The following is a 24,181-nucleotide window of genomic DNA, read 5'->3' on the forward strand; positions in this document are numbered from 1 at the left end:
ACACCAGATGGTGCGGCCTGTCATCATTGCTGTTCCCCCTCCCCATCCTTGTCTGCAGATTTGTTCCAGAGGCAGAGTTATTCTCAGCCATAAGAAATTTCCTCCTGTCAGTGCAGGACCAGGGAGACTGTCCTCCTCCTTTTGTCTTCAGAGCTGTTCTCTACCTTCTGGCAGTCTGTCAAGACAAGAGTGACGTCTTAGACTTGGTAAAATTTGATTTCATCACCGCTCTTTGGAGCATTTTTAAATTTAAAAAATTACTGTGTGTTTGATGGTTAGTGAATAGACTCTGGGGAAGTTCATACCATGTATACGCTGTAATTATTTAAAAGTAACATACGTGTGGAAAAGTCCTGTGAGTGCCAGTATAAATTCCATTGTTTGTCTCCTGAGAGCATCAGTGGCTTCTGTAGTAGGCTTTCTAATGTTGCCCTCCGGCTTTTTGCTGGCTTAGGGAACTGAGCAGAACTTACTAGAGTTTTTTAGACTTTGATTAAAACAGCTTTCACACGGGCTGTATTTAGTTGGTATTGGTAGGCTGCTTAAGTGGGGCATAATAATTGCACTTCTCACAAAGTCTTCTCAACACACAAGCTTCATCTAGTGGTTATTTTCTCTGTCTCTCTCTACTCTTGTCAGAGCGCCCTACTTGCCATAAGGAGAGTACTGGAAAACACGTCAGATCTGGATTTGGTCTACATTCATCATCCTCTTCTGCTTAAATTCTTCCTGCGTTACTCTGAGCTTATGGGCAGATATGGTCACCAGATTCTCCAGCTCTGGTTTTCCTGGGAAGACTACAGTCAGATTGAGAATGAAGACTCTGTCTCTGGGCTTTCCCCTCGCTTGCCTGACTATCCAAACAGCTTTACTGCTTTGTTTCATATCCTGAAGGGCAATTCCAGTGTTTTACTTATTTTACTGGTATGTGACTTTCATAAGGACAGTTTTCTATCTGTGGGTCTGATCTAGGAGAACGCTTAAGCACATGGATGTGTACTTTCTTGAACAGGGGCCTAAGTGAGCAGCCTCTTGAGTACATATGCAGCCACAGGGTCTGATGTGTAAGAAAGGTGGTTCTGGGCTCAATCAATAAAAATACTACTGTTCCTTTGTGCAGGGGTGGGGAGGGCATCAGCAGTAGAAACACATGCTGCCAGCTGAGAGAGCTGTGGGTTCTTTGCTAATCAGCAGGCAAGGCTGCTCCCAACCCTCCTTGGCCGCAACGGGCAAGCCAGTTGTGGCCCCCCTGTCAAATTGTGGTACTGAGCCCTCCCCCTGTGGAGTCTGAGAGAACACCCTGCCACAGGCAGTGCAATCGTTGTTGCCTCCAGATGAGGCAGTAGCCAGGTGGCTGTGCACCAGTAGCCCCCAAGGCAATTTTAATGAGCACAAGACCGTCCCCTGCCTTATCTTAGGCCTACAGGTTGGGAAGGTCAGTGAGGAGGTGGACAACCTCTTCAATGTCATCGTGGCCAGCACAGGTCACTAAAAGTTGCCAGATCGATGTTGCTAACCCATTCTTCTTTTCCACCAATGTCAAAACAAGCAGGGGAAAAATACTGCCTCCTTGCTAAGGGCTTTGAGTCTCTGTTTACTCCCTCTCCCACAGCCTCCCTGATCATGTCCACAGTAAGCTAGCAAGACATACAGGGTATCTCAGTGGGGCACCAAAGAATAAAGAGGCCAAGAGATTAGACTTGTTACGGAAAGACAAAAATAAGTATCCTTCTCCAAATGTGTTAATTGCTTAGCTGGTCTTCTTAAAACTCTGGATCAGGTAGGACAGATGGTGTGTGGCTTTGTTTGGGACCATTTGATCCAGAGTGTGAAAAAAGAAGATAATTTAGCACATGCAGTGGAGACATTCTGGCAACTTCAAATTATATTCCTGACCTGCACAGATGAAGGCCACCCTGCAATGAATTCAAAACTAAATATAAACAATAGCTCATAGGAATGGTGGTGTATTGCATTAAAAACAAAAGACTATTTTGCTCAGACCACTTGTCTGTCTCTTGTGGTGATCAGTAGGTGTCTGCACCCAAGAGAGAGAGGCAAGAAACCCCATAATGGTAGATTATGGAAAAACTTGTTCATAAGGGCAGTTTCTTCCTAACCTGCCCGGGAAGTTTAGTGCTCAGCTCATTCACGTAAGCCTGAGGGTTTCTATTGCTTAGCAACGTTTTCTACAGTTCATGTGACTGTGAATGTTCTCATCCGTATAAATATCTAATTCTAGCTTAACAGAAGTCAGATCTTTATATCTTGTTGCAGTGTGTTCTACAGGTCCATTATGCATAATTTTGAGAGAGATTTCCATTTATTGCTCTTGAAGGGGTTGTCTTTCTGTTTCACTGAATATCCCCTTGTTCTGGTATTATGAACTAGGGAAAATAAGAGTGCTCAATTTACCTTCTCTGAACAATTTATTACTTCTATACTTCCATTGTGTCTGTTTGTACTGCCCTCTGAACAGTCCCCAATTTTCAGTCTCTCTTCATATAGAAATTCCTCTGTCCTTCAAAGTATTTTTGTGGTCTCCCTCTGAATCCTTTCTATTTCAACTACATTGTTTGAAATATCACAGCCAGAGTTTAGTATGTTGTTCCAGGTAAGGGTGACCTGATAATTTATAAGATGGTATTAAAATATTTTCAGTATTTTCTATCCCAGTCTTTATAGGCCCCAGTTCACCAAAGCAAGTAAACATAAATTTAACTTCAAGCACTTGCACAAGCCCTTTCCTTTTCAGTAAACACTGAAGCATATGCTTAAAGTAAAGCACATGCTTAAGTGCTGGGCTGAATCTTAGCCAGAGCTAGTGGAAATTTAGCTATGAGGAAGGGAGTATGCTTTGGAGTCTGGGTTATGGACTTTTCCATTTCTCATTTCTTTGATTCTGGGAATATTAGGTGTACGTACAACACAACTGATCACTTTTATCCCTTAGCACCCTTTGTTGCTGTTTTATCCCTTATGTTCCTTCTATATATACCAAGCTTCTCAGTCAAGAATTTTAAAAACAAGTTCCTAAAGTTAGGCTCATAAAGCCCCATATTTATGCACCTACCATAAGTGGTCTGATTTGCCAAAGCAGCAGTTCTGGTGAAAGCTTTTGAGAATGGCACACATACTTAGGCCACTGATTTGAAGGCACCTGTTTTTAAAATACTTGGCCATGGTGCTTGTCTTATTTCCTATTTTCATCCACTCAGTAGAACTGAAATATTGGTATGTGGCTAACAGCCCACTGGAAGAAGGTGTTTGGCTGCCAAAGAGAGAAGAACTTGCCTATGTTATACAATACACTGTGCTAACGGCCGTATTTAATTTGGGTATCCTCTTTGCTAGGCTGGATCCCAAGGAACCAATGTAGCATAATGCTCGCAAGCTGCAGCTTAATGAGGATAGAAAGATAATGCCTGTACTTCTTCCCTTGCAGGACCTGGTCTGCTTGAGCACCACAGAAGTGGCTCACAAGGTTTTGATGACCTTGAGTATGTTCCTGAAAAGAAACGAGGATGTTGTCATCTGTGACCTCCTTCGGAGTCAGTTTTTACACATCCTGCAGCAGCTGCTAGTGGAAAGCAGCTCCACCATTTTACAAGGTGAATCCTGTGTGTAACTGGGGACCAACTCCTGAAATTTGTGAAAGAACTGGTTACTGTACGGGACTAAATCCAGGCTAAAAGACCTTTGTCTGAGTCGCTGTTTCTAATCTAGGCCTTGTATACTTAGGAAACCTTCCTAATGGAGACATGGGTTATGCCAGTTCCCCAAAATAAACAGCATCTGTCCTTGAGTTTGACCTGGCGTAGCTATGCCAGCACCAAAAAAAAAAAAAAAACCTCCCCCAACTGACATAGCTTTTCTGGCATAAGATTTAAATGTGGAGCAGGGGTGGGGAACCTTTTCTGGGTTGAGGGCATCTGTCCTGTAGACCAGTGGAGTCCAATAGTAAATCAAGGATCGCCACACTTGTGGTTGTCATCCTTGTACATTCGCCCCAGCCACTGCCCCAAGCTCTAAATAAATGTCCGCCTTCCCCAGAGCCAGGCATCCCCACTCCACCCCTGTATATTCCATCTGACACCTGACTCACCGGAGTCACCGCCACTGGATCCAGGGCCGCCAGGGTCGCAGGCGCTGCACAGGTGCTGGGGCAGCAGGAGCCATGGCAGGGTCGAAGGAATCACACGGCTCCCAGCTGGACCTGCAGGCACCACACTGGAGAAACTACTGCAGGGGCCTCCTCCGCCACTGCTGCCACGTACTTCTGGTGAGGTGTGTGTGCAGAGTGGCACCCCACGTGTGCAGCTCTCCTGAGCCACTTAGCTGCATTTGGCCACACTCTGCTGCCCTGTTTGCCACATGTGGCGAATGGGGAGTGTATTGGGCACCATAGTCCTAGCACATAGGTAACAACGTGCGCACAGATTATCCCACCGCTGCCTACTGTGGGGTTCTTACATCTTCCTCTGAAGCTGCTGGTGCTGGTGATTTTCAGAGACACACTACCTGGGAGAAAGACCTGAGTTCTGAGCTGTCATTGCAGTTCATGAATTCTTAACATCGGAGGCACCTGCCTGTGTTGCGGTTTATACCAGCTGTGTCCCATTTATTCACAGGCTTGTCTGGGAAGCCAAAGACTGAATGAGCCTTGGAGACTTAAATTCTTGCTTCCCACTGGAGGTAGCCCCTTCGTTGTGGTCTGTGGCAGACAGAGCCATCCAGTCCATGGGATGGTTTGGAGTGGCCACTCCAGGCCCTGTGTTTCGGAGGGTCCGTAGGGCCCAATATGGCCTGGAAGTTTATGTGGGGGAGGAGCACTTGGCACTGACAGTAGGGGTTGGGCTTGCCCCTGTAATTACAGTGGCGAGAGCTGCAGGAAGCAGGGTGACCCACCAGCCTGCTCTCCTCTGTCATCTCCCAGTTGGGTTGCTCCACTTCACTGTGGCAGTGGGAAGCGGAGTTACCCATCTCCAGAGCTTCACTGTGGTGGTGGGAAGTGGTATGCACCAGTCCCAGCCTGCTCTGCTTCTTCCCTGAGTGACAGGGCTGGGAGCTGGGCTCGGGAGGGCTGGGCTGCTGCTGTGGTGAGTGTAGAGCCAGCCTGACCACCAGTGCCAGTGTCATGATGCCAGGCTCCCTGCCAGGTCCCTGGGATGTGTCACTCTGGGGAGAAGGCTTTGGAGAAGGGGTGCAATGGAGGCTGGAGGGGGCAAAGCTGGGATGGAAAGAGGTGGGACAGAACCAGGAGCAAGGGGTGGAGTGGGTGCGGGTGGAGCAGAGATGGGAAGGGGTGGGGTCTGGGGTGGAGAGGGGGTTGTCCTGGACCCTGGACTCCCAAAGAACGGCACTAGTGGCTGGTCAGGGAAGGGGCAATGTGGTTGTGTGGGAAGGTTGTATAAACTTTTTGGGCTTAAATTCTGTGAACCTCACTTGGATGTTAAAAAACGATTAAACATTCCCTTACCATAAGGATAACCCCCTAAGCAGCTTTGGACAACATGTTCCTAGGTCAATGGTAATGTATTCTGCACATATCACACAGACAAACTGCTTGGGAGAGGCAGGGGAGGAAAGACAGCTTTGTGGTTAAGGTTGAGGACTGACACTTCAGAGACATAGCTTCAGTTCCCTGCTCTGCCCAGCCATCCTTTGTGACCCTGTTCAAGTCTCTCGGTCACCACATCTCTCATTTTCCCATCTGCAAAATGGGGACACTAATGCTGCCGTACACCCAGCGGTGCTGTGAGGCTAAACACATTACAGAGCATGAGGTGCCTCGTAATTATCTAAGATGGATAAAAGTGTGTGACAGAAAGCATCAGAATGGAAAGAGATGCTTGCCAGTGTCTCTCAGAGGGTTTTGAATGCTTTGGTAAAAACTTAAGTCCCTTATAAGCTGTACTGAGAAAGTGAAACCCAAGCTCTGTGCTTCAGGGGTCCTGAGCTTCTGGTAGATGAAGTGTAGCTCCATAGTGTGTCCCCTTTGCTCCATTCTAGCTGGCCTACAACAATGTCCAACTCTTCATATGTTTTCTCAGCTAACAAGAACCTGCCTCTGTTGCTGAGTCTTCTCTTCCTGGTGCAGCTGCGGAATGAGGCTGAGAGAGAGCTGGACAGCACAGACTTCAAGCTGCTTCACCATGGTGAGTGTCTGCCTGCAGCTATTGTTTTCCTATTGGGATCAGATCCTGCATTTGCCAGGGTGCTGTAACCTAGCAGTTCTGTATAAGCCTGAGGACCTGGCTCTTACTGGAGATCAGGTCCTGTCACAGTGCCCTAGTAGTGAGACTAAATCATACCACATTTACAGTCACTTAATAGACCCTTTCCACTGCTAGAGTGTGGTGTAAAGAGACTGTACTGTAAAAGAGGATCAAGCTATGAGACTCTTTCCTCTGCTTGCTGCTTTTTAGTCCGACACCTCACATCAAGGCTGCAGTTTTCCCTTTGGTGGGACTAGTCTGGGTGAGACTTCTTTCTGGAGCCCATCCTCATTGCCCCTTAGGTGGCTGGCATGGTCTATGTGGATGTCACATCTCTCTTTCCAAGTGCAGTATGATTCCTGCCTACCAACTGCACCTGTGGCTGAACAACTGAGCTCTTTGTACTTATATCCCTGGGAATGAGGTTTGAGCTGGGTTTAGCACATAGCAACAAAGGATATTTCTAGTCTCCAACAGCCACAGGAAACCAGAGAAAGAGGCTGGGTGTTGTGCTTATCTGTCACATGTAGCTGGAGGGAAATGCAATAGCCAGCGCTTTAGGCTGCTGAAAATTACTCCAGACTCTGTCAGACATGGTTCTGAACCTCTACTGCTCCTTCTTGCTTCTGTAGTGATGTCAAATCTCTTTCCATTCTGGAACCTTTCTGTGTGCTTCCATCTCTGTCTCCACTCCTCAGGAACAGACAGCCTCCCTCCTTTCCCTGTTATCCTTCTGCAAAGCAAGACAAAGATAGGGAAGCTGCATGTAGAAAAATGAAATTGATGGATTTTTTTCATATCTAGAACATCTGCTTTCACCTGTCTGTGTATATGGGGAGAGCAGATGAATTTGTCCTGCAAGCTACTTGGTGATCATAGACATTAGAGATGGAAAAGATGTTATTAGATCGTTGGCTCCATCTTCTCCTATTTCCCATCAAGGCCAATGCTGGGATATTCTCTACAGTTAGAGTCGAGATCATAGACTCATAGACCTGGAAGGGGACCTGAGTAGGTCATCAAGTCCAGTCACCTGCCTAAAGTAGGATCAACCCTGATTTAATCATCCTAGCCAAGACTTTGTGAAGCTGGGACTTAAAAACATCTAGGGATGGAGATTCCACCACCTCTCTTGGTAACACACTCTCCTGGTGAAACAGGTTTTCCTGATATCCAACCTGTGCTCCCGCCCCCCCCAGTAACTTTAACCATTGCTCCTTGTTCTACCATCCCTCACCACAGAGAACAGCCTCTCTCCATCCTCTTCAGAGCCCCCTTCAGGAGGTTGAAGGTTGCTATCAAATCGCCCGTCACTCTTCTTTTCTGCAAACTAAATAAGCCCAGATCTTTCAGTCTCTTCATAGGTCATGTGCTCCAGCTCCCTAATCATTTTTGTTGCCCTCTGCTGGACCTGCTCCAATGCATCCCCATCATTTCTGTATTGGGGGCCCAGAACTGGATGCAGTACTCCAGATGTGGCCTTACCAGTGCCGAAAAGGGGAATAATAACTTCCCTAGATCTCCTGGAAATGCTCCTCCTAATGCAGCCCAATGTGCTATTAGCCTTCCTGGCTACAAGGGCACACTGTTGAGTCATATCCAACCTCTCATCTACTGTAATCCCCAGGTCCTTTTCTTCTGTACTCCTACTTAACCGGTCGGTCCCGGTCTGTAACCACGCTTTGGATTCTTCAGTCCTAAGAGCAGGACTCTGCACTTCCTCTTGTTGAACTTCATCAGTTTTCTTTTGGCCCAATATTCCAGTTTATCTAGGTCACTCTGGACCCTATCCCTACCTTCTACCATATTTGCCTGTACCCCTAGATTAGTGTAATCTGCAAATTTGCTGAGGGTGCAATCCATCCCCTCATCCAGGTCATTAATAAAGATGTTGAACAACACCAGCCCTAGAACTGATTGTTGGGGCACTCCACTTGAAACTGACTACCAACCAGACATTGAACCATTGATCGCTACGTGTTGGACCCAACCATCGAGCCATCTTTCTTTCCATCTTACAGTCCATTTATCCAATCCATAGTTCCTTAACTTATGGGCAAGAATATAGTGGGAGACCGTATCAAAAGCTTTGCTAAAGTCAAAGTATATGACATCCATTGACTTCCCTATGTCTAAAGAGCCAGTTACCTCATCATAGAAACTAATCAGATTGGTCAGGCATGAGTTGCCCTTGGAGAATCCATGTTGACGACTCTTGATCACTTCCCTTCTTCCAAGTGCTCCAAAATGAATTCCTTGAGGATCCCCTGCATGATTTTTCCAGGGATGGAGGTAAGCCTGACCAGTCTGTAGTTCCCTGGATTGTCTGTCTTTCCTTTTTTAAGGATGGGCCCTATATTTGCCTTTTCCAGGCATTCAGGACTTCTCCCAATCTTCACAAGTTTTCAAAGATAATGGCCAAGGGCTCCACAGTGACGTTTGCCAATTCCCTCGGTATCCTTGGATGCATTAAGCTTGGGCCCATGGATTTGTGTATGTCTAGCTTTTCTAAATCGCTCTTAATGTGTTCGTTCCTGACTGAGGGTTGCTCATCTCCTTCCCATGCTGCATAGCCTAGTGCTGTAGTTTGGGAGCTAACCTTGTCTGTGAAGACAGAGTTGAAAAAAAACATTGAGTACTTCAGCTTTTCCCACATCATCTGTCACCAGGTTACCTCCCTTATCCAGTTGTGGCCCTGCGCCCTCCAGGATAAGCCTCTTGATACCTTCGATATCCCTTGCTAGCTGCAGTTCCAGTTGTGCTTTCACCTTCCTGATTACCTCCCTGCATTCTCCAGCAATGTATTTATACTCATCCTTAATCATCTGTCCAAGTTTTTCCACTTCTTATACACATCCTTTTTGAGTTTAAGCTCGCCAAGGATTTCCCTGGTAAGCCAAGCTGGTTGCCTACCATACTTGCTTTTCTTACTGTGCATTGGGATGGTTTGTTCTTCTTCGAGTGTCCCCGTGGGTGCTCCACATTAGGTGTCGGGCTCGCCCGGCGCCGCAGATCGGATTTTCCAAGCAGTTTCTGCCAGACCGCGCATGCGCCGGTGCGCACCGCTCCCCCGCGCACTCCCGGCCATGTGCGCGATCCGGTCCCCGCCAGTTCCTCTTAACCGCCGTCGGCTGCAGACGGAATCCAACTAGGCTAAGGCCAAGTAGCGTATTCAACAACTTTATCTGTTTTTCTTTAAAGTTTTTTTCAGGCACTTAGGCTACTATAAGCTAGCCGGTTGTTATTTTGTGAAAAAAAAAAAAAAAACAACAACGAACAAGCTAGGAGAGGGACAGCTCAGCCAGTCCCAGTAACAAGCGCCGGAGGCCAGGAGCTAGGGCCATCAGCCCTCCTGCTAAGGCAGGCCATCGGATGGGGAAAACGGCACAAAGAAGGTGCTAAGTACCCACTTAAAAACTCAAAGACTCACCAACAATGTCCTCTTCAGGCTTTAAAAAAACGTGAGTCCTGCCGAGAGGCGATGCCAGTGTCCGATGGGCACAGTCTATGCATAAGGTGCCTGGGGGAGTCCCATGTGGCACAGAAATGCGCCTTCTGCGCTAAATTAACAACCAGAGCACGGAGGGACAGGGAGATGAGGATAAAAATGCTGCTTCTTGATAAGGCCCTCCAGCCAGAAGCGCCGGAGCGGCCGCAGCAGGAGGGACCCTCCGGGGCCCTGAAAAGGAAAGCTGCCTCCCTCACTCCATCAGCGCAGAAATGGAGGAAAGTATCTCCAGCCCGATCCCTGCCAGCAGCAACAGCGAGCGGGATGGGAGGAGCGCGCAGCCCCCAGCCGCAGCAACAGCTGATCGGTGGCGGCACGGAGAGCCACGTGGAAACGGCTCAGCCTCCGATACTCAGCCAGCCACCCCGCACCGCAGGCAGGGCGGCGGCTAAACAAGCGCCGGTACCGGCGGCACTGCAGGCAGCGGCACCGACCCCCGGGGAACCGGCGGTGCAGAGAGCGCAGGCACGCAGCCTGCCGGCACCGAAGGACACCGCACATGCGGCACCGCCCTCGAGCGTGCCGAGCTCGGTGCGGATGGGGCCGGAATCCCCTGTATGCTCCCCAGCCCGATCCCTGCCGGCAGCAACAGCGAGCGGGACGGGAGGAGCCAGCAGCCCCCAGCCGCAGCAACAGCTGATCGGCGGCGGCACGGAGAGCCACGTGGAAGCGGCTCAGTCTCCAATAATCAGCCAGCCGCCCCGCACCGCAGGCAGGGCGGCGGCTAAACAAGCGCCGGTACCGGCGGCACCGCGGGCAGCGGCACCGACCCCCGGGGAACCGGCGGTGCAGAGCGCGCAGGCACGCAGCCTGCCGGCACTGGAGGACACCGCACGTGTGGCACCGCCCTTGAGCGTGCCGAGCTCGGTGCGGACGCCGGAATCCCCTGTATGCCCCCCAGCCCGATCCCTGCCGGCAGCAACAGCAAGCGGGACGGGAGGAGCGAGCAGCCCCCAGCCGCAGCAACAGCTGATCGGCGGCGGCACGGAGAGCCACGTGCAAGCGGCTCAGCCTCCGATAATCAGCCAGCCGCCCCGCACCGCAGGCAGGGCGGCAGCTAAACAAGCGCCGGTACCACCGACCCCCGGAAAACCGGCGGTGCAGAGCGCGCAGGCACGCAGCCTGCCGGCACCGAAGGACACCGCACGTGCGGCACCGCCTTCGAGTGTGCCGAGCTCGGTGCGGACGGGGCCGGGATCCCCTGTATGTCAGGGGCGGAGTTACCTCCTCAAGGGAGGGGGAAGACTGCACACAAGAGGGGGCATTGCAGCCCCTCTCCGCACAGGGCTGTGGAGTTGCTTTCTCACAGCCCTCCGCTATGTTGCAGACTCCAACTAGAAGGCAGGGGTCCCCCCCCAGCCTACCCGGAGCCCCCTTCTCCATTTCTGCAACCAGCCTCACCCTGGCTGGGACCATGCAGGGCATAGATACCATCGGCAATCTACTAGAGAAAAATCCCTACAAACGATCTCGTACCCCCGAGGGCAATTGCGACCAGGGACAGAGACTTAAGCATCTCAGGGGGGACTGGTTATGGAACCCCGAGATTTTTCCTCGCAAACCTCTAGTGAGAGGGTGTACCATCATCAGCAGGAACCGGAAGGGTCCAGAGAGACGTACCCCAGCGGTTCCTCGCTCTCCTCCCCGGATGAGGCTACGGCCCCGGGGGACGTCCATCCTCCGGACGATCTCAAACAGTTCCAAGAGCTGTTTTACGAGGGTGGCCTTCACGCAAGGCATCCAGACAGCAAAGGTGCAAGAGCAACACCATAAGCTCCTCAAAAATCTGAGACCTCCGGCCTCCTCCAAAATAGCAATACCGCTGATGACGCAATCTTGGAGTCTACCACTATGATATGGCAGACTCCTGCGACTATTCCGCCTGTCCACAAGAGAGCGAAAAAAAAAAACAAAACTTCGTGCCGACGAAGGGCATGAAGTTCCTGTTCAGCCACCCACAACCAAATTCTTTGGTGGTGGAGTCGTCGCAACGTGGGGGAACACACAAACATGCCAAAAAGCTAGAGCGGTTGGGCAGAAAGGTCTACTTCTCCTCCACGCTACTGTTGCCAATGGCAAATTACGCAGCGCATCTAGCGAACCATAATTTCGACAACCACATTAGGTTAACCTCCCTCATGGACTCGCTTCCAGAGGGCACGAAACCAGTGCTCAAGGCCATCATCCGACCATTTTATAACCAGTGGCAAAGGATCACCACAGACAAATGGGTGCTGGAGATCATAGCCACGGGGTACACCATCCCCTCCCAGTTGCTCCCACCGCCATGACCTCCACCCGGGGCCCCACCTCCAGGAGGCCTCCCATGTAGCGAGGCTCAAGCAGGAGGTAGACCATCTCATGCTTGTAGGGGCAGTGGAAAGAGTGCCGGAGCAACTGCAAGGGAGAGGGTTCTACTCGAGGTACTTCCTCACGGGGAGGTCCATCTTAGATTTTCGAGGCCTCACCGGTACCTGCGCAAGCAACGCTTTCGGATGATCACAAACGCCTCCATCCTTACGGCACTAGACGATGGAGATTGGTTCGCAGCCCTCGACTTACAAGGTCCTACCGTTTGGGCTCTCCTCAGCCCCCAGAGTCTTCACCAAGACCTTGGCAGTGGTGTCAGCCTACCTGCACAGACAGGGGGTATTTATATTCCAGTATCTGGATGACTGCCTACTCAAAGGGGCCTCGAAGGAGGAGGTACTACGCATAATATGTGTCACAGCAGGCACGTTCTCTTCGCTCGGCCTGCTTATCAATCTGACAAAATCAAAGATAGACCCCACACAGGACATAGAGTTCGTAGGGGCACGCATAAATTCTATTACAGCGAGGGCGTATCTACCAGAGACTCGCTTTCGGGCCATCGGCTCCCTCGCGCAAGGCTTCACCTTCAGCCCTATGGTGCCGGTTCTGACGTGCTTACAGCCGCTGGGCCACATGGCAGCAGCGACGTTTCGTAGAACAGAACGCCAGGTTACACATGCGCAGCATGCAGCATTGGCTGGCGAGCGTATACAAACCGGCAGCACACACTGTTTACAGGATGGCGTCGCCCACAACAGAGGTGCGCAAATCCCTGCAATGGTGGGTAAACCCCGGGAACCTGCTAACAAGGGTACCCTTCCACCAACCACACGTATTGGTTTTTCTTACTACACATGCCTCCCTCATAGGGTGGGGAGCACACATGGGCGAAGAGGTGACGCAAGGGCTGTGGTCGTCCATGGAGCAGTCACTGCACACAAATATACTGGAGCTCAGAGCAGTGTTCAACGCCTGCAGACACTTTCGAGACCAAATGAAAGGCAAGGTAGTCGGGATCAGTACAGACGATACCTCCACCATGTTTTATATAAATCGGCAAGGAGGAGCTCGGTCCCGTGCCTTATGTGTAGAAGCAGTCCGGTTGTGGAACTGCTGCATCGCCAACAATATAACCTTGAAAGCCTCGTACTTACCAGGCGCTCGCAATGTGAAGGCAGACCAGCTGAGCAGGCGTTTCGCACTCACGCACGAGTGGCAGATCCGTCCCGATCTGCTGCAACCGATTTTTCCACGCATGGGGTTTTCCCCAGATAGACCTGTTTGCTACTCAGCACAACAAGAAGTGCCCACGATTCTGCTCCAGGGCAGGACTGGGACGGGGGTCCCTGAGGGACGCCTTCGCGATCTCATGGAGGGGCCCCCTGCTTTACGCTTTCCCTCCCACAGTGCTCATCCACAAAGTGTTGCAGAAAGCCAGAAGGGAAGGAACCTGAATGATCCCGATAGTCCCAACGTGGGATCGACAGCAATGGTTCCCCCTACTCCTGCGCATGTCGGACCGGCCACCGATGTCCCCTCCGGTGGCGCTGGATCTGCTCACGCAAGCCCAGGGGTCCATAGTGCATCCGCACCCCCAAGGCCTGCGACTACAAACGTGGTTAATCCATGGCTCAGCTCCCTAGAGAGCACATGTACGGAGGAAGTGCAGCAAGTCCTAGAAAGTAGCAGGAGGACTTCCACCAGGAAGACCTACAAGCAGAAATGGACTCGCTTTACGGCATGGTGTTCTACCAAACAGCTAGCCGCCTTTCGGTGCCTATGGCTGTGATATTAGAGTATTTACTGGGCCTCGAGAGAGGAGGACTCTCGCTATCCTCGTTTCAGGTCCACCTGGCCGCCATTTTGGCATTCAGACACGAAGAGGAAGGGCACACGGTGTTCGCCCATCCCATGGTTACCAGGTTCTTCAAAGGGCTGGTAAGCCTATACCCCCCTCAGAAACCGCTTCCACCTCTGTGGAACTTGGACCTGGTGCTTAATGCGAAAAGGGGACCACCGTTCGAGCCTTTGGCCACGGTTTCCCTCTGCCTCCTTATGATGAAGACGACCTTTCTTCTCGCAATCACGTCAGCTCGCAGGGTGAGCGAGCTTGAGGCAGTTATGGCAACGCCACCCTGCACTGTTTTTCCAAGGAGGCGGTAACCATACGGCTGCATCCAGCCCTTGTTCCTAAAGTTTCTTTCAGAGTTTCATACTAACGAACCTATTGTTTACCCTTGTTTATCCAAAGCCTCATAACTCTAACAAGGAGGCGCGCCTACACCTCCTGTATGTGAGGAGGCGCTAGCTTTCTATATGGACAGGACCAAGTCCTTCCGGAGAACGGATAGGCTCCTAGTCTCTATCGCTCCCAAATCAAAAGGAGAATGTCTCTCTTCGCAGAGAATCTCTAAGCACATCGTATCTTGCATAAAAATGTGCTACAAACTCAAAAAGACTCCTTTACTGGCCACGCCCAGGGCTCATTCCACTAGGGCGGTGGCAGCATCAACAGCCTTTTTTCAAGGGCGTTGCGCTAAAAGACATTTGCAGAGTGGCGACCTGGTCATCCTGTGACACCTTCGCCAAACATTACGCCCTTCACAGGGTATTCCAAGAGGATACCTGTCTCTCGGCAGCGGTCCTCTCGGGGACAAGCTGCACATAATCCGATTACCCACCTCCTATCTTGGGTTACTGCTGGGTAGTCACCTAATGTGGAGCACCCACGGGGACACTCGAAGAAGAAAGAAAGGTTACTCACCGTAGTAATGGTGGTTCTTCGAGATGTGTCCCCGTGGGTGCTCCACTACCCGCTCATCCTCCCCGCTCCGGATCTCTGTTTAGTGTTTTGCAGGAGCATCCGAGGCGGTTGGTCAAGGAACTGGCGGGGACCGGATCGCGCACGTGGCTGGGAGCGCGCGGGGGAGCGGCGCGCACCGGCGCATGCGCGGTCCGGCAGAAACTGCTTGGAAGATCCGATCTGCGGCGCCGGGCGAGCCCGACACCTAATGTGGAGCACCCACGGGGACACATCTCGAAGAACCACCGTTACTACAGTGAGTAACCTTTCTTTCCTGTACCTTCAATAAAGCTTCTTTAAAATACTGCCAGTTCTCATTAACTCCTTTCCCCTACATATTAGCTTCCCAGGGGATCCTGCCCATCTGTTCTCTGAGGGAGTTGAAGTCTGCTCTTCTTCAATCATGGGTCTGTATTTTACTGCTCACTTTCCTTCGTTTTGTCAGGATCCTGAAATCCACCATCTCGTGATTGCTGCAGCCCAGGTTGCCGCACACTTCTATTTCTCCTACTAGTTCTTCTCTGTTTGTGAGCAGCAGGTCAAGCTGCTCATGGCCCCTGGTTGGTTCATTTAGCACTTGTATCAAGAAGTTACCCCCAACATTCTCCAAAACCTTTCTGGATTATCTGCGTGCTGCTGTATTGGTCCCCCAACAAATATCAGGGTGATTAAAGTCTCCCAGGAGAACCAGGGCCTGTGATTTGGAAGCTTCTCTGAGTTGTCTGAAGAAGCGCTTGTCTACCTCATCTGCCTGATCTGGTGGTCTATAGCAAACGCTAACCACAACATCACCTCTGTTGCTTCCGTCTCTAAGCTTAACCCAAAGATATTCTGTTGTTTTTTAAAAGATCCATGTTTTATTGTTTCCACTGCTTTCCTTGTGAGACTGTTCCACATATTCTCAGTGAGCAGGTAATTAAAGAGGTCAGGGTTAGGAAGAAGCATCTCTTTACAGTGTAAGCTCTTCTGAGCAGGGTGTCTTTTTGTTGTGTTTATACTAACCTAGAATACCTCCAGGCTATATTGCAACATAAATAATCAATGGGCAGGCTATTCATTTATTGGTGTTTCTTGCACCTTCTTCTGAAGTATGTGGTCCTGGCCTTCCTTTGAAACAGTACCGGACCGGATAGAGCCTGGTGCTGGTCTGAGGTGGCAGTTCTGCACTTAGTCTTTCAGTCCTTGACCTTCTCCCAGGCCTTTTTACTACACTCCCAAATGTTTCATATTAGGAACAAACAAGAGACATATGTAACATGTAATAACCATTTTGTCTCCTAATCTATCACTACTGAACCCCTCATCCTCCCATACTCACTACCCCAGTCCTTTGTTTTGCTGTTGTCATCTCTTGCTGCACTTGGTCTAGCTTAGAACATAATCTCTTTGTTGCAGGGGCCTTTCTGTATTTGCTAAACATTGTGCACATCAGGGGGGCTTCATTAATATTTATGCTTTTTGTTTAGCCATATTAATCTGTTGGTTTCGTTAATTTTCCTCAGTCCTTCTACTTCGCCCATAATTTTGTTGCTCTCCAGTTAAATGGCATCTTTCTTGAAGCGAGCTGCTCAGAATTGTCACTATGTCCAATATTTTTGAGGGTGCTGTGTACTAGTATGTTTTATTCTGTCCTCTAGTCAGTAACCTTTGTGGAAAATGCAGACCAGGAGACATTGAGCTGCTGCAGCCTTCCTTGAACTTCCTGTATTGGAGCCTTCACCAGACAACAACTTGTAGTCAACAGAGAGGTGAGGTGGAATTGTGTCAGATGACACTGGACTGGATGATTTCACTGAATTAGTTTCATCATGGTTGTAGCTGGGTTAACTAAGGTAAGGTACAGTTACTAAATTAAAAAGCATTAAAATAATCTAGTACAGTGATCATCTTGATCTACCTCTTTCTGCTATTGGTGGTAGCCCTTGCCAGGCAACAGGGGCTCACTGTGCTATCTAACTGTGGAACAAACAAGTGAAACAAAGACAGTCTCCTGCTCCATAGCGGCCAAAACCTGAACCCTAAGTCAAAAAACACACCCCAATCACATAATGTACCTGGACAACTGCATAGTCATGGTAGTGAAAGGAAAAAAAATCCTTCTGGACTTCCTTGTGGAGGTGATGAGCTGTCACCTGGACAGATGTGCACTGATTCCCCTTAACTGATGACACCTGTATGGCAGACAGTGGTATGCCGGACTTGATGGACCTCTGGTTTAATGTGCTCTGCCCTGAGGGGTTTTTTTGGTTACCTCTTTGTTGTAGTGGCTTGCTTAAATGATTTGTGCGAAATACCTTCCGATTCCTTCTGTACCATCCCAGCGACTGCTGAAGCCCATTTTACCCTTTTCTCCTGCTTAGTGGTGGCTGTGCTGCTCTCCAACCTGCCTTTGTTGGAGATGCTCCAGAAGGTTTTGGAGCTCACTTGGACATTGTCCTGTTACCCTGGACCTACTTTATCATCATCCGAGGAGGCACTTCTCTGCTCTGCTTGGCTGTTGACTGCTTCTCTCTTAGCTCATCAGCACCGTTTCAACTCTCAGGTTAGAACTGCAGTTCTGCCAGAACCCACTCTGTGAAGGAAGAGTCATAATGCTAAAATAAAATCCCTGTTCACAGGTAGAAATGATTCACATTGGCCTGGACTCTGTTGACCTTCACAGTTACTATTATATACAGGAGATTCCTAGTTCTGGTCTCCTCTCCCAGCCTGTCAGAGGGCTAGGGAATCCTGTCAAGTGGCTACCTAAGATGTCGACCATTTGAGAGCTCAAGGGAAAGAGTGGTGACCCTGGGGAAAAAAATCCAAATTCTCCTTTCCCCAAAATAGCTAACCTCTCTGGAATGGAGCAATACATTTTACAGGTGCTTTTCAGGAGGCTAACACCCATGCTGTAAATTACAGGTAACTGTGAATGGAGTAGTCTGTAATACCAAGGAAGTGAGTTCCCCCCGTAAATAGATATGCCAGTGCCATTCCTTTGTGATAAAATGCAGTTAAAGCCTCAGGAGTACAAATTTAAGCTGTGATTCTGCAAAGTTTGTGCCAAACGCTTATGCAAATGCTGAAACTGACTCGTGGGAAGTCCTGTTGCAGATATCAGGGCAGCTTGTAGTCAGTCACTGAAGTTACCCAAGTGCATAAGCTTGTACAGGATTGGTGCCTAAGCATAGACGCTGGCATCCTCACTTCTGTGGGGTAGGGGTGCTTGACCACTGTGTGCTTGAGGCCCCACTTACACTGCACCCTTTTGCCCCATCTTTTCCTGCCCCTTCCCCTATGTCTTCCTGTTCCTGGCTCCTCGGCTTCCTGCACACCACTGAACAGCTGGTCTGCGGAAGGCAAGAGGCAGTGGGAGGGAAGAGAAGGAGCTAATCAGCAGGGCTGCAGGTGGGTGCTGAGCACTCACTGTTTTTCCCCATAGATGCTCCAGCCCTAGAGTATTCCAAGTCAGCACCTATGGGCCTAACACTGATGGCCAGGAAAGAGTATTTTTCAAAAGGCAGAGCAAAGCAGACAGGCACAGTTTGGAGCCTTTTGGCCTGTAGCCCCTTGTTATCCCTTGCATCACTGGACTTCTGCATAGAAGGACTGATGTGTTTCTTACTTGTTCATTGGATATGTCTGTAACCCGGAAAGGGCTTAGCTTCTCAGGGCTTACAAACCAGCACAATGAGATACCAGGTGAGGAATAAAGGCCATGAGACAAATCAGTCATAGTTTGTCATCTCACTTACCCTTTCTTATCCACACTGTATTCATCATCTGGACCCAGGGGAAGGAGGCTCTTGAAGAGTTCCACCGTGACTTCAACAGTTTCCACTCTACCATCAACCTCAGCCTGGATTAGTCTACACAAGAGATCCACACATGGTCACACAAACACCACCCAATACCAGAAACCCACAGACCGCTATGCTTACCTACAGGGCTCCAGTTTCCAACCAGGGCACAGCACATGACCCATTGTCTATAGCCAAGCACCAAGGTACAACCACATTTGCTTTCATCCCTCAGACAAACACCTACAAAACCTTTATCAAGCTTTCCTAAAACTGCAGTTCCCACCTGGGGAAGTAAGGAAACATATTGACAGAGCCAGATGTGTTCCTAGAAGCCACCTGCTACAGAACATCACTGGCCACCACCTACAGCCCCCAGCTAAAATCTCTCCAGCGCATCATCAGTGATCTACAAACCATCCTGGATAATGATCCCTCACTCTCCAGACCTTGAGAGGAGGGCCAGTCCTCGCCTACAGACAGCCTGCCAGCCTTAAACAAATCCTCACCAGCAACTATAGATCATATCACAATAACTCTAACTCAGGAACCAATCCCTGCAACAAACCTTGGTGCCAGCTCTGCCCACATATCTATGCCAATGACACCATCACAGGACCTAACCACATCAACCACACCAAACCACATCAGCCGCACCACTGGGGTCATTCACCCATACAACTACTAATGTAATATATGCTATCGTGCTAGCAATGCCATTTGTCTGTATACATTGGCCAAACTGGACAGTCTCTACGTAAAAGACTAAATGGACACAAATCAGATATCAGGAATAGTAACATACAAAAACCTATAGGAAAGCACTTCAATGTCCCTTGGACACTCAGTAGCAGATTTAAAAGTAGCCATCCTGCAACAAAAATACTTTAAAAACAGAATCCAAAGAGAAACTGCAGAGCTACATTTCATTTGTAAATTTGACACCCTTAATCAAGGATTGAACAAAGACTGAGAATGGCTAGCCTGCTACAAAAGCAGTTTCTCCTCTCTCGTTGTTCATACCTCCACATTAGCTGCTGGAAGAGGGCCACATCCTCCCTGACTGAATTGACCGCATCAACTCTGGCCTTCCTCTTGATTGGGACTCCCTTCTTTTCATGGGCCTGTATAATTAGACCTGCCTCTGGAATCTCCACTCCAATGCATCTGACAAACCAGGTCTTTGCCCATAAAAGCTTATGCTCCAAAAATCTGTTAGTCTGCAAGGTGTGCCACAGCCACAGGACTTTTGTTGGTTTTTGTGGAGAGTAAGTGGAGCTAGGGCCCCAGCCAGTCCCTCCCCAGTTGACTCCTGAAATCTTGTCATCTTTACTTAGTCACATATTTCCACATGGTCGTTTATGGACACGGGCTAAAAAAAGACAGGGACAGCAGGGTCAGAATTGATTACAGTCCGTAGGTACCTTTGTGGGGAATAAATATTTTGACATTGAACTATTTAGTCTACCAGGGAATGGGCTTATATCATCCAATGTCTGGAAGTTAATGTGAGACAAATTGAGACTGGAAATGAGGTTTAAATTTTTAACAGTGGGAGTAATTAACCATGGGAACAATTTACCAAGGGTGGTTGTGGATTCTCTATTACTGGCAATGGATGTTTTCTAACAGCTCTCCTGCAGAAGCTATTGCAGGAAAAATCTATGCTATTCTCAGACTAGATAATCACTGGTCCCTTCTGGCCTTGGAATCTGTGAGAATTAAGAGCACATAAGAGGATAGATTTTCACCTAGTACCCTGTTGACTCAACACCAGAGACAAGTTTTATTCATTCTTCTTTCTCTTGGTGTTCCATTGTGCTAGGTCCACCAGGCCATCTTGCTGGATGTAGAAAAGCTCCTGAATGCAGTCATCTTCAGAAGAAAGAAGACGGCGCTGCTCGTAGGTGTGCAGAGGTTATCTAGAGCAGCATTTCCCCATAGGAATTCAAGGATCACCACACTTTCCATATTCACCACATTATATTATTAAATAAATAATTAGCTAAATAAAAGCCCTCCTCCCCCACAACCAGGCAGCTCTAGCTCCCCATTCTGATTCAATGCCAGCAACTCACCAGAGCCGTCTGAGCTGCCGCCATGCGATTCTCCCACCAAGTGGTGGGGTGTGGAGCAGGCAAGTGGCACTTCCCGTGGGCGGCTCTCAGGAGGAGCCTCCTTTAAAGGCTCGAGAGCCGTGGGTTGGCCACCTCGGTATTTGCCACAACGCCGTGTGCTATTCGCCACATGTGGCAAGCGGTGAACATATTGGGCACCGCAGATCTAGAGTCATGCTCCTATTGCCTTGGGAAACAATAACGGGCACTTGCCTAGTTCCAAGACTATTTCAAGTAGATAGGGAGAATGTTGGGAGGGCAGTTGGAAGGCAAAAACAACACTCCAGTCTGATGTACTGGAGGTGAACAGGCAGGTGGGATCTTGGTACCTTTCGGCTTTGGGGTACCTGGAGTGAAGGTAAAGTAAGTTTGCTGGTCTTCGTCCCTGATAGATATTCTTTCATTTCTTAAAACTGCCATAGAGGTAGGCAGCAGGGCTTGAAACCGAGCAAGAGTTAGAGTAACAAGGGAAGTGATGCTGCAGGCAGGATGCGTGGGGATTTGGTTTGGTGGCATTCGTGCCTGTAGATACCAGCCCCTGCAGTCTCCCTTCAATGGGCCCTGAAAATAAATTCACCAGACTTCTCCTTCTCTCCTCTCCCAGGCTTTGCTCTGGGCATTCGTGTGCAGGGTTGCATTCCTTGGTGCTGAAAGCTTTTGGTTTCATGGTGTCTATGAGTTTGGGGCAGAGGACGGAAACGTTGTGTTGTAATAACAAGCTGTTGTGTGTGCAGTCAGTATTCTTCAGTTCCTGCGAGCCCTCCTCAGACAGAATTTCTCTTCCTCCCTGCTGGCGCTCGTAGTCCAGCCCGCAGCCCAAAGCAGTATGCAGCTGTTCTCATCAGAGGACGATGCCTCCTTGTATCCACTGACCACACAGCAGGTGCTCTCACTTGTCGTCAGTCTGCAGAACCTTTTGGTCCAGGTATGCTTACAGACGTAAATAAACACAGATTAGTCTGAGGAAATACACCTCAAATAACATGACCCACAGGCATGTCACCCCTTCCTGATCAGATTTCTGTCAGTCTGAGAGCACCACAGCCAGTGCAGGGCTGTTATATACAGTACATACTCCAGGACTTTGCCCAGTTTAGCAATGTGAGGCTTTCAGTGTTTCCCTTGGGACACTGTTGTTCAGTCTTACAATCTTTGAACCAAATTTTGGCCTTGTTTGGCTTAATGAGGGCTGAGTAACTGAGTGCAGAGCTGGCTTTGTAAGTGGATTGTACATTGCAAGCTCTCAGGGCCATGAAAAGCATAATTTACCTAAGTACACCTTCTGCATCTTGAGTTTTCCTCTTTCAACATCATCTCCCTCATTCTTCTCTCTGTGTTTGCAGAAAGATCTATTGCTGTCTCAGACTGTTGTTGCCTGCCTGGAGGTCTTGGTGGATTACGTGCATAGGAAGAACCAGAGCATTGGTAAATCTCCCCAGTCCTTGCTCATTTGGGTCTCAAGCCCAGCAGAGAATTCTGGCCCTGATCCAATAAGCACATGTCTGAAGTCATGCCTCTGGCTATAGTCCCGTTGAAATCAAGGGAATTACTTAAATGCATAAAGTTAATCATGTGCATCAGTGCCTGGTCAGATTCCGGCCAGAACACCCAGCCCCTTGCGGAACTGAGCCCTTTCTGTGGTTACAGACCCATGGTTGGTTTTCAGAACAAAAATCGTATTCCCTATTCTTGTGTCTTCTATGGTAGAACAGACTAAATAGCTTAAGAATGAGATATGGAGCCTTTCACTTGCTGGTCATTTGTTTCAGTCCTTGAGGTCAGAACAACTAGGTGACTGGGGGGTGCTGGAGAATGCATATGGAGCCTTTCACCTGTAGGTTGCTGGTTGCACTTTGGTCCTAGATTAGGAGCACAGAGAATTGGCATGTAGAGGTGGTGATTCTCCCAAAGATCGGGAGTCCAACATGGAATTTGAATTCAAGAACCCCATTTCACAGAGCACTCTGGTAGTGCACAGAAGGTTTCTTGCAGCTGAGCCAGTGGAATAGAAGGTTTCCCGTGTTTCAGTCTCCTTATACACAGCAATGGGCACGGTCTTCAGTGTTGAAACAGAAAAGTTCCGTCCTCCATGACCTATTTGAATCAGTCACAAACGGGTAGGTCTTACCTGACAAGGAAGAGCCCACAGCTGTAAATATCAGATCTTAGTGTAACACACTGATGGTGAGACCCAGAGTGGAGAGTCACAGTGTTATCTCCCTTCCTCAACAAAAGAGAGGATTGCTGAAGGTTGGATTGTATCAGTTCCCTGTCCCACCAGCCAATCTTTTTCACCAGCAAACTCTTAAGACCCTCCCAGCCCAAATCTTGCCTAGCAGTGAGCTTCCACCACCTAGTTCCTCAAAGGGATGTTTCACGCAATGCACAGCGCCTATTGCTGTACGTTCACCATGGATAATTACATTTGCAGCTCTGTTTAAATAGTCAGTACATTGCATCTTATTAATTTAATTGGGAAAATCCTCTCTTCCATCACTGCACTGAATGAGCCTATAGTAAAGGTAAAACAAGCTTATTAAACAGATGTTATGGTTAAATGGTACCAAATAAAAGGTATAAAGGCAGAAATGGTTATAAGCAAGTAAAAGTGAAAACACACATTTAAAAGACTAAATCTGAACTTCTCTACAATTGACTTAACTGGCCATCCTTACCTGTCGACCTCCCTTACTCTTGATACTGAGGAGTATAGGGTTAGACCCAGATAATTCGATTTCACGTGTCCCTACCAGGCATGCGAAATCAAACCCTGGAAGATTGAGCTGGTTTGACCTACTAACCAGGTCAATCTTGCGCAAATGTAGACATACTCTGTCTCTTGTCTGTCTCTGGTTGCTTGCAGGAGCATGCTTAATTCTCTCTCTCGAGTTCAGGATCAGTATAACGCCTCCACTGATTTGACCTGATGGCTGTTTTTATTGTCACTGTCTAATCAGTGATTCCCAAACTTTTTGGCATCATGCCCCCTTTATGATTTTTGAGAAACCCTCATGCCCCCACATCTCCTCTTTACCATCCTTCAACCCCCCCCACTTAACAAAAAATTCAATTCGTAATTTAAAATAAACACAAACTTGGTATAAAATTTTATTTAAAATTAAAAATAAGCACAAATAGTTTTTCTTGCTCCAAAAATGTAATAGAAATGTAATTTAACATCAGAAATAGCAGAAACAAAATGAATTTAATGTGAAGGATGATGCTGTACTTTCTTCACAAGTTGGGACATCCTAGGTTTGAAAGATGGAAGGGCACAATGCAAATAGTTTTTGACATCCAGTCGATTTCTTTGTTTTGGTTTTAATGTAACTAAACTTGGAAAGCTTTTTTCACAAAGGTATGTTGATGAAAATGGAAGAGTAATATGTAGCACTTCTCCAACCTACAAGTACATTTTGAAATATTTTATCCAGAATTCT

The 24,181-nt window shown here is 48.7% G+C and overlaps 1 protein-coding gene across 1 annotated transcript in view; it reads left to right on the forward strand.

The window, feature by feature from the left end:
- MEI1 (meiotic double-stranded break formation protein 1) overlaps positions 1–24,181 on the forward strand; it is a 70,742-nt gene that overhangs the window by 35,508 nt on the left and 11,053 nt on the right. Inside the window, exons 19-27 of the mRNA XM_075010210.1 lie at positions 59–206; positions 640–924; positions 3,446–3,611; positions 6,054–6,158; positions 16,480–16,590; positions 17,203–17,384; positions 20,450–20,531; positions 21,476–21,666; positions 22,085–22,166. Coding sequence (XP_074866311.1) covers positions 59–206; positions 640–924; positions 3,446–3,611; positions 6,054–6,158; positions 16,480–16,590; positions 17,203–17,384; positions 20,450–20,531; positions 21,476–21,666; positions 22,085–22,166 — 1,352 coding nt within the window. The remainder of the gene's footprint in view (positions 1–58; positions 207–639; positions 925–3,445; positions 3,612–6,053; positions 6,159–16,479; positions 16,591–17,202; positions 17,385–20,449; positions 20,532–21,475; positions 21,667–22,084; positions 22,167–24,181) is intronic.

This window comes from Carettochelys insculpta, chromosome 1, assembly GCF_033958435.1.
Source record: "Carettochelys insculpta isolate YL-2023 chromosome 1, ASM3395843v1, whole genome shotgun sequence".
NCBI lineage: Eukaryota > Metazoa > Chordata > Testudines > Carettochelyidae > Carettochelys > Carettochelys insculpta.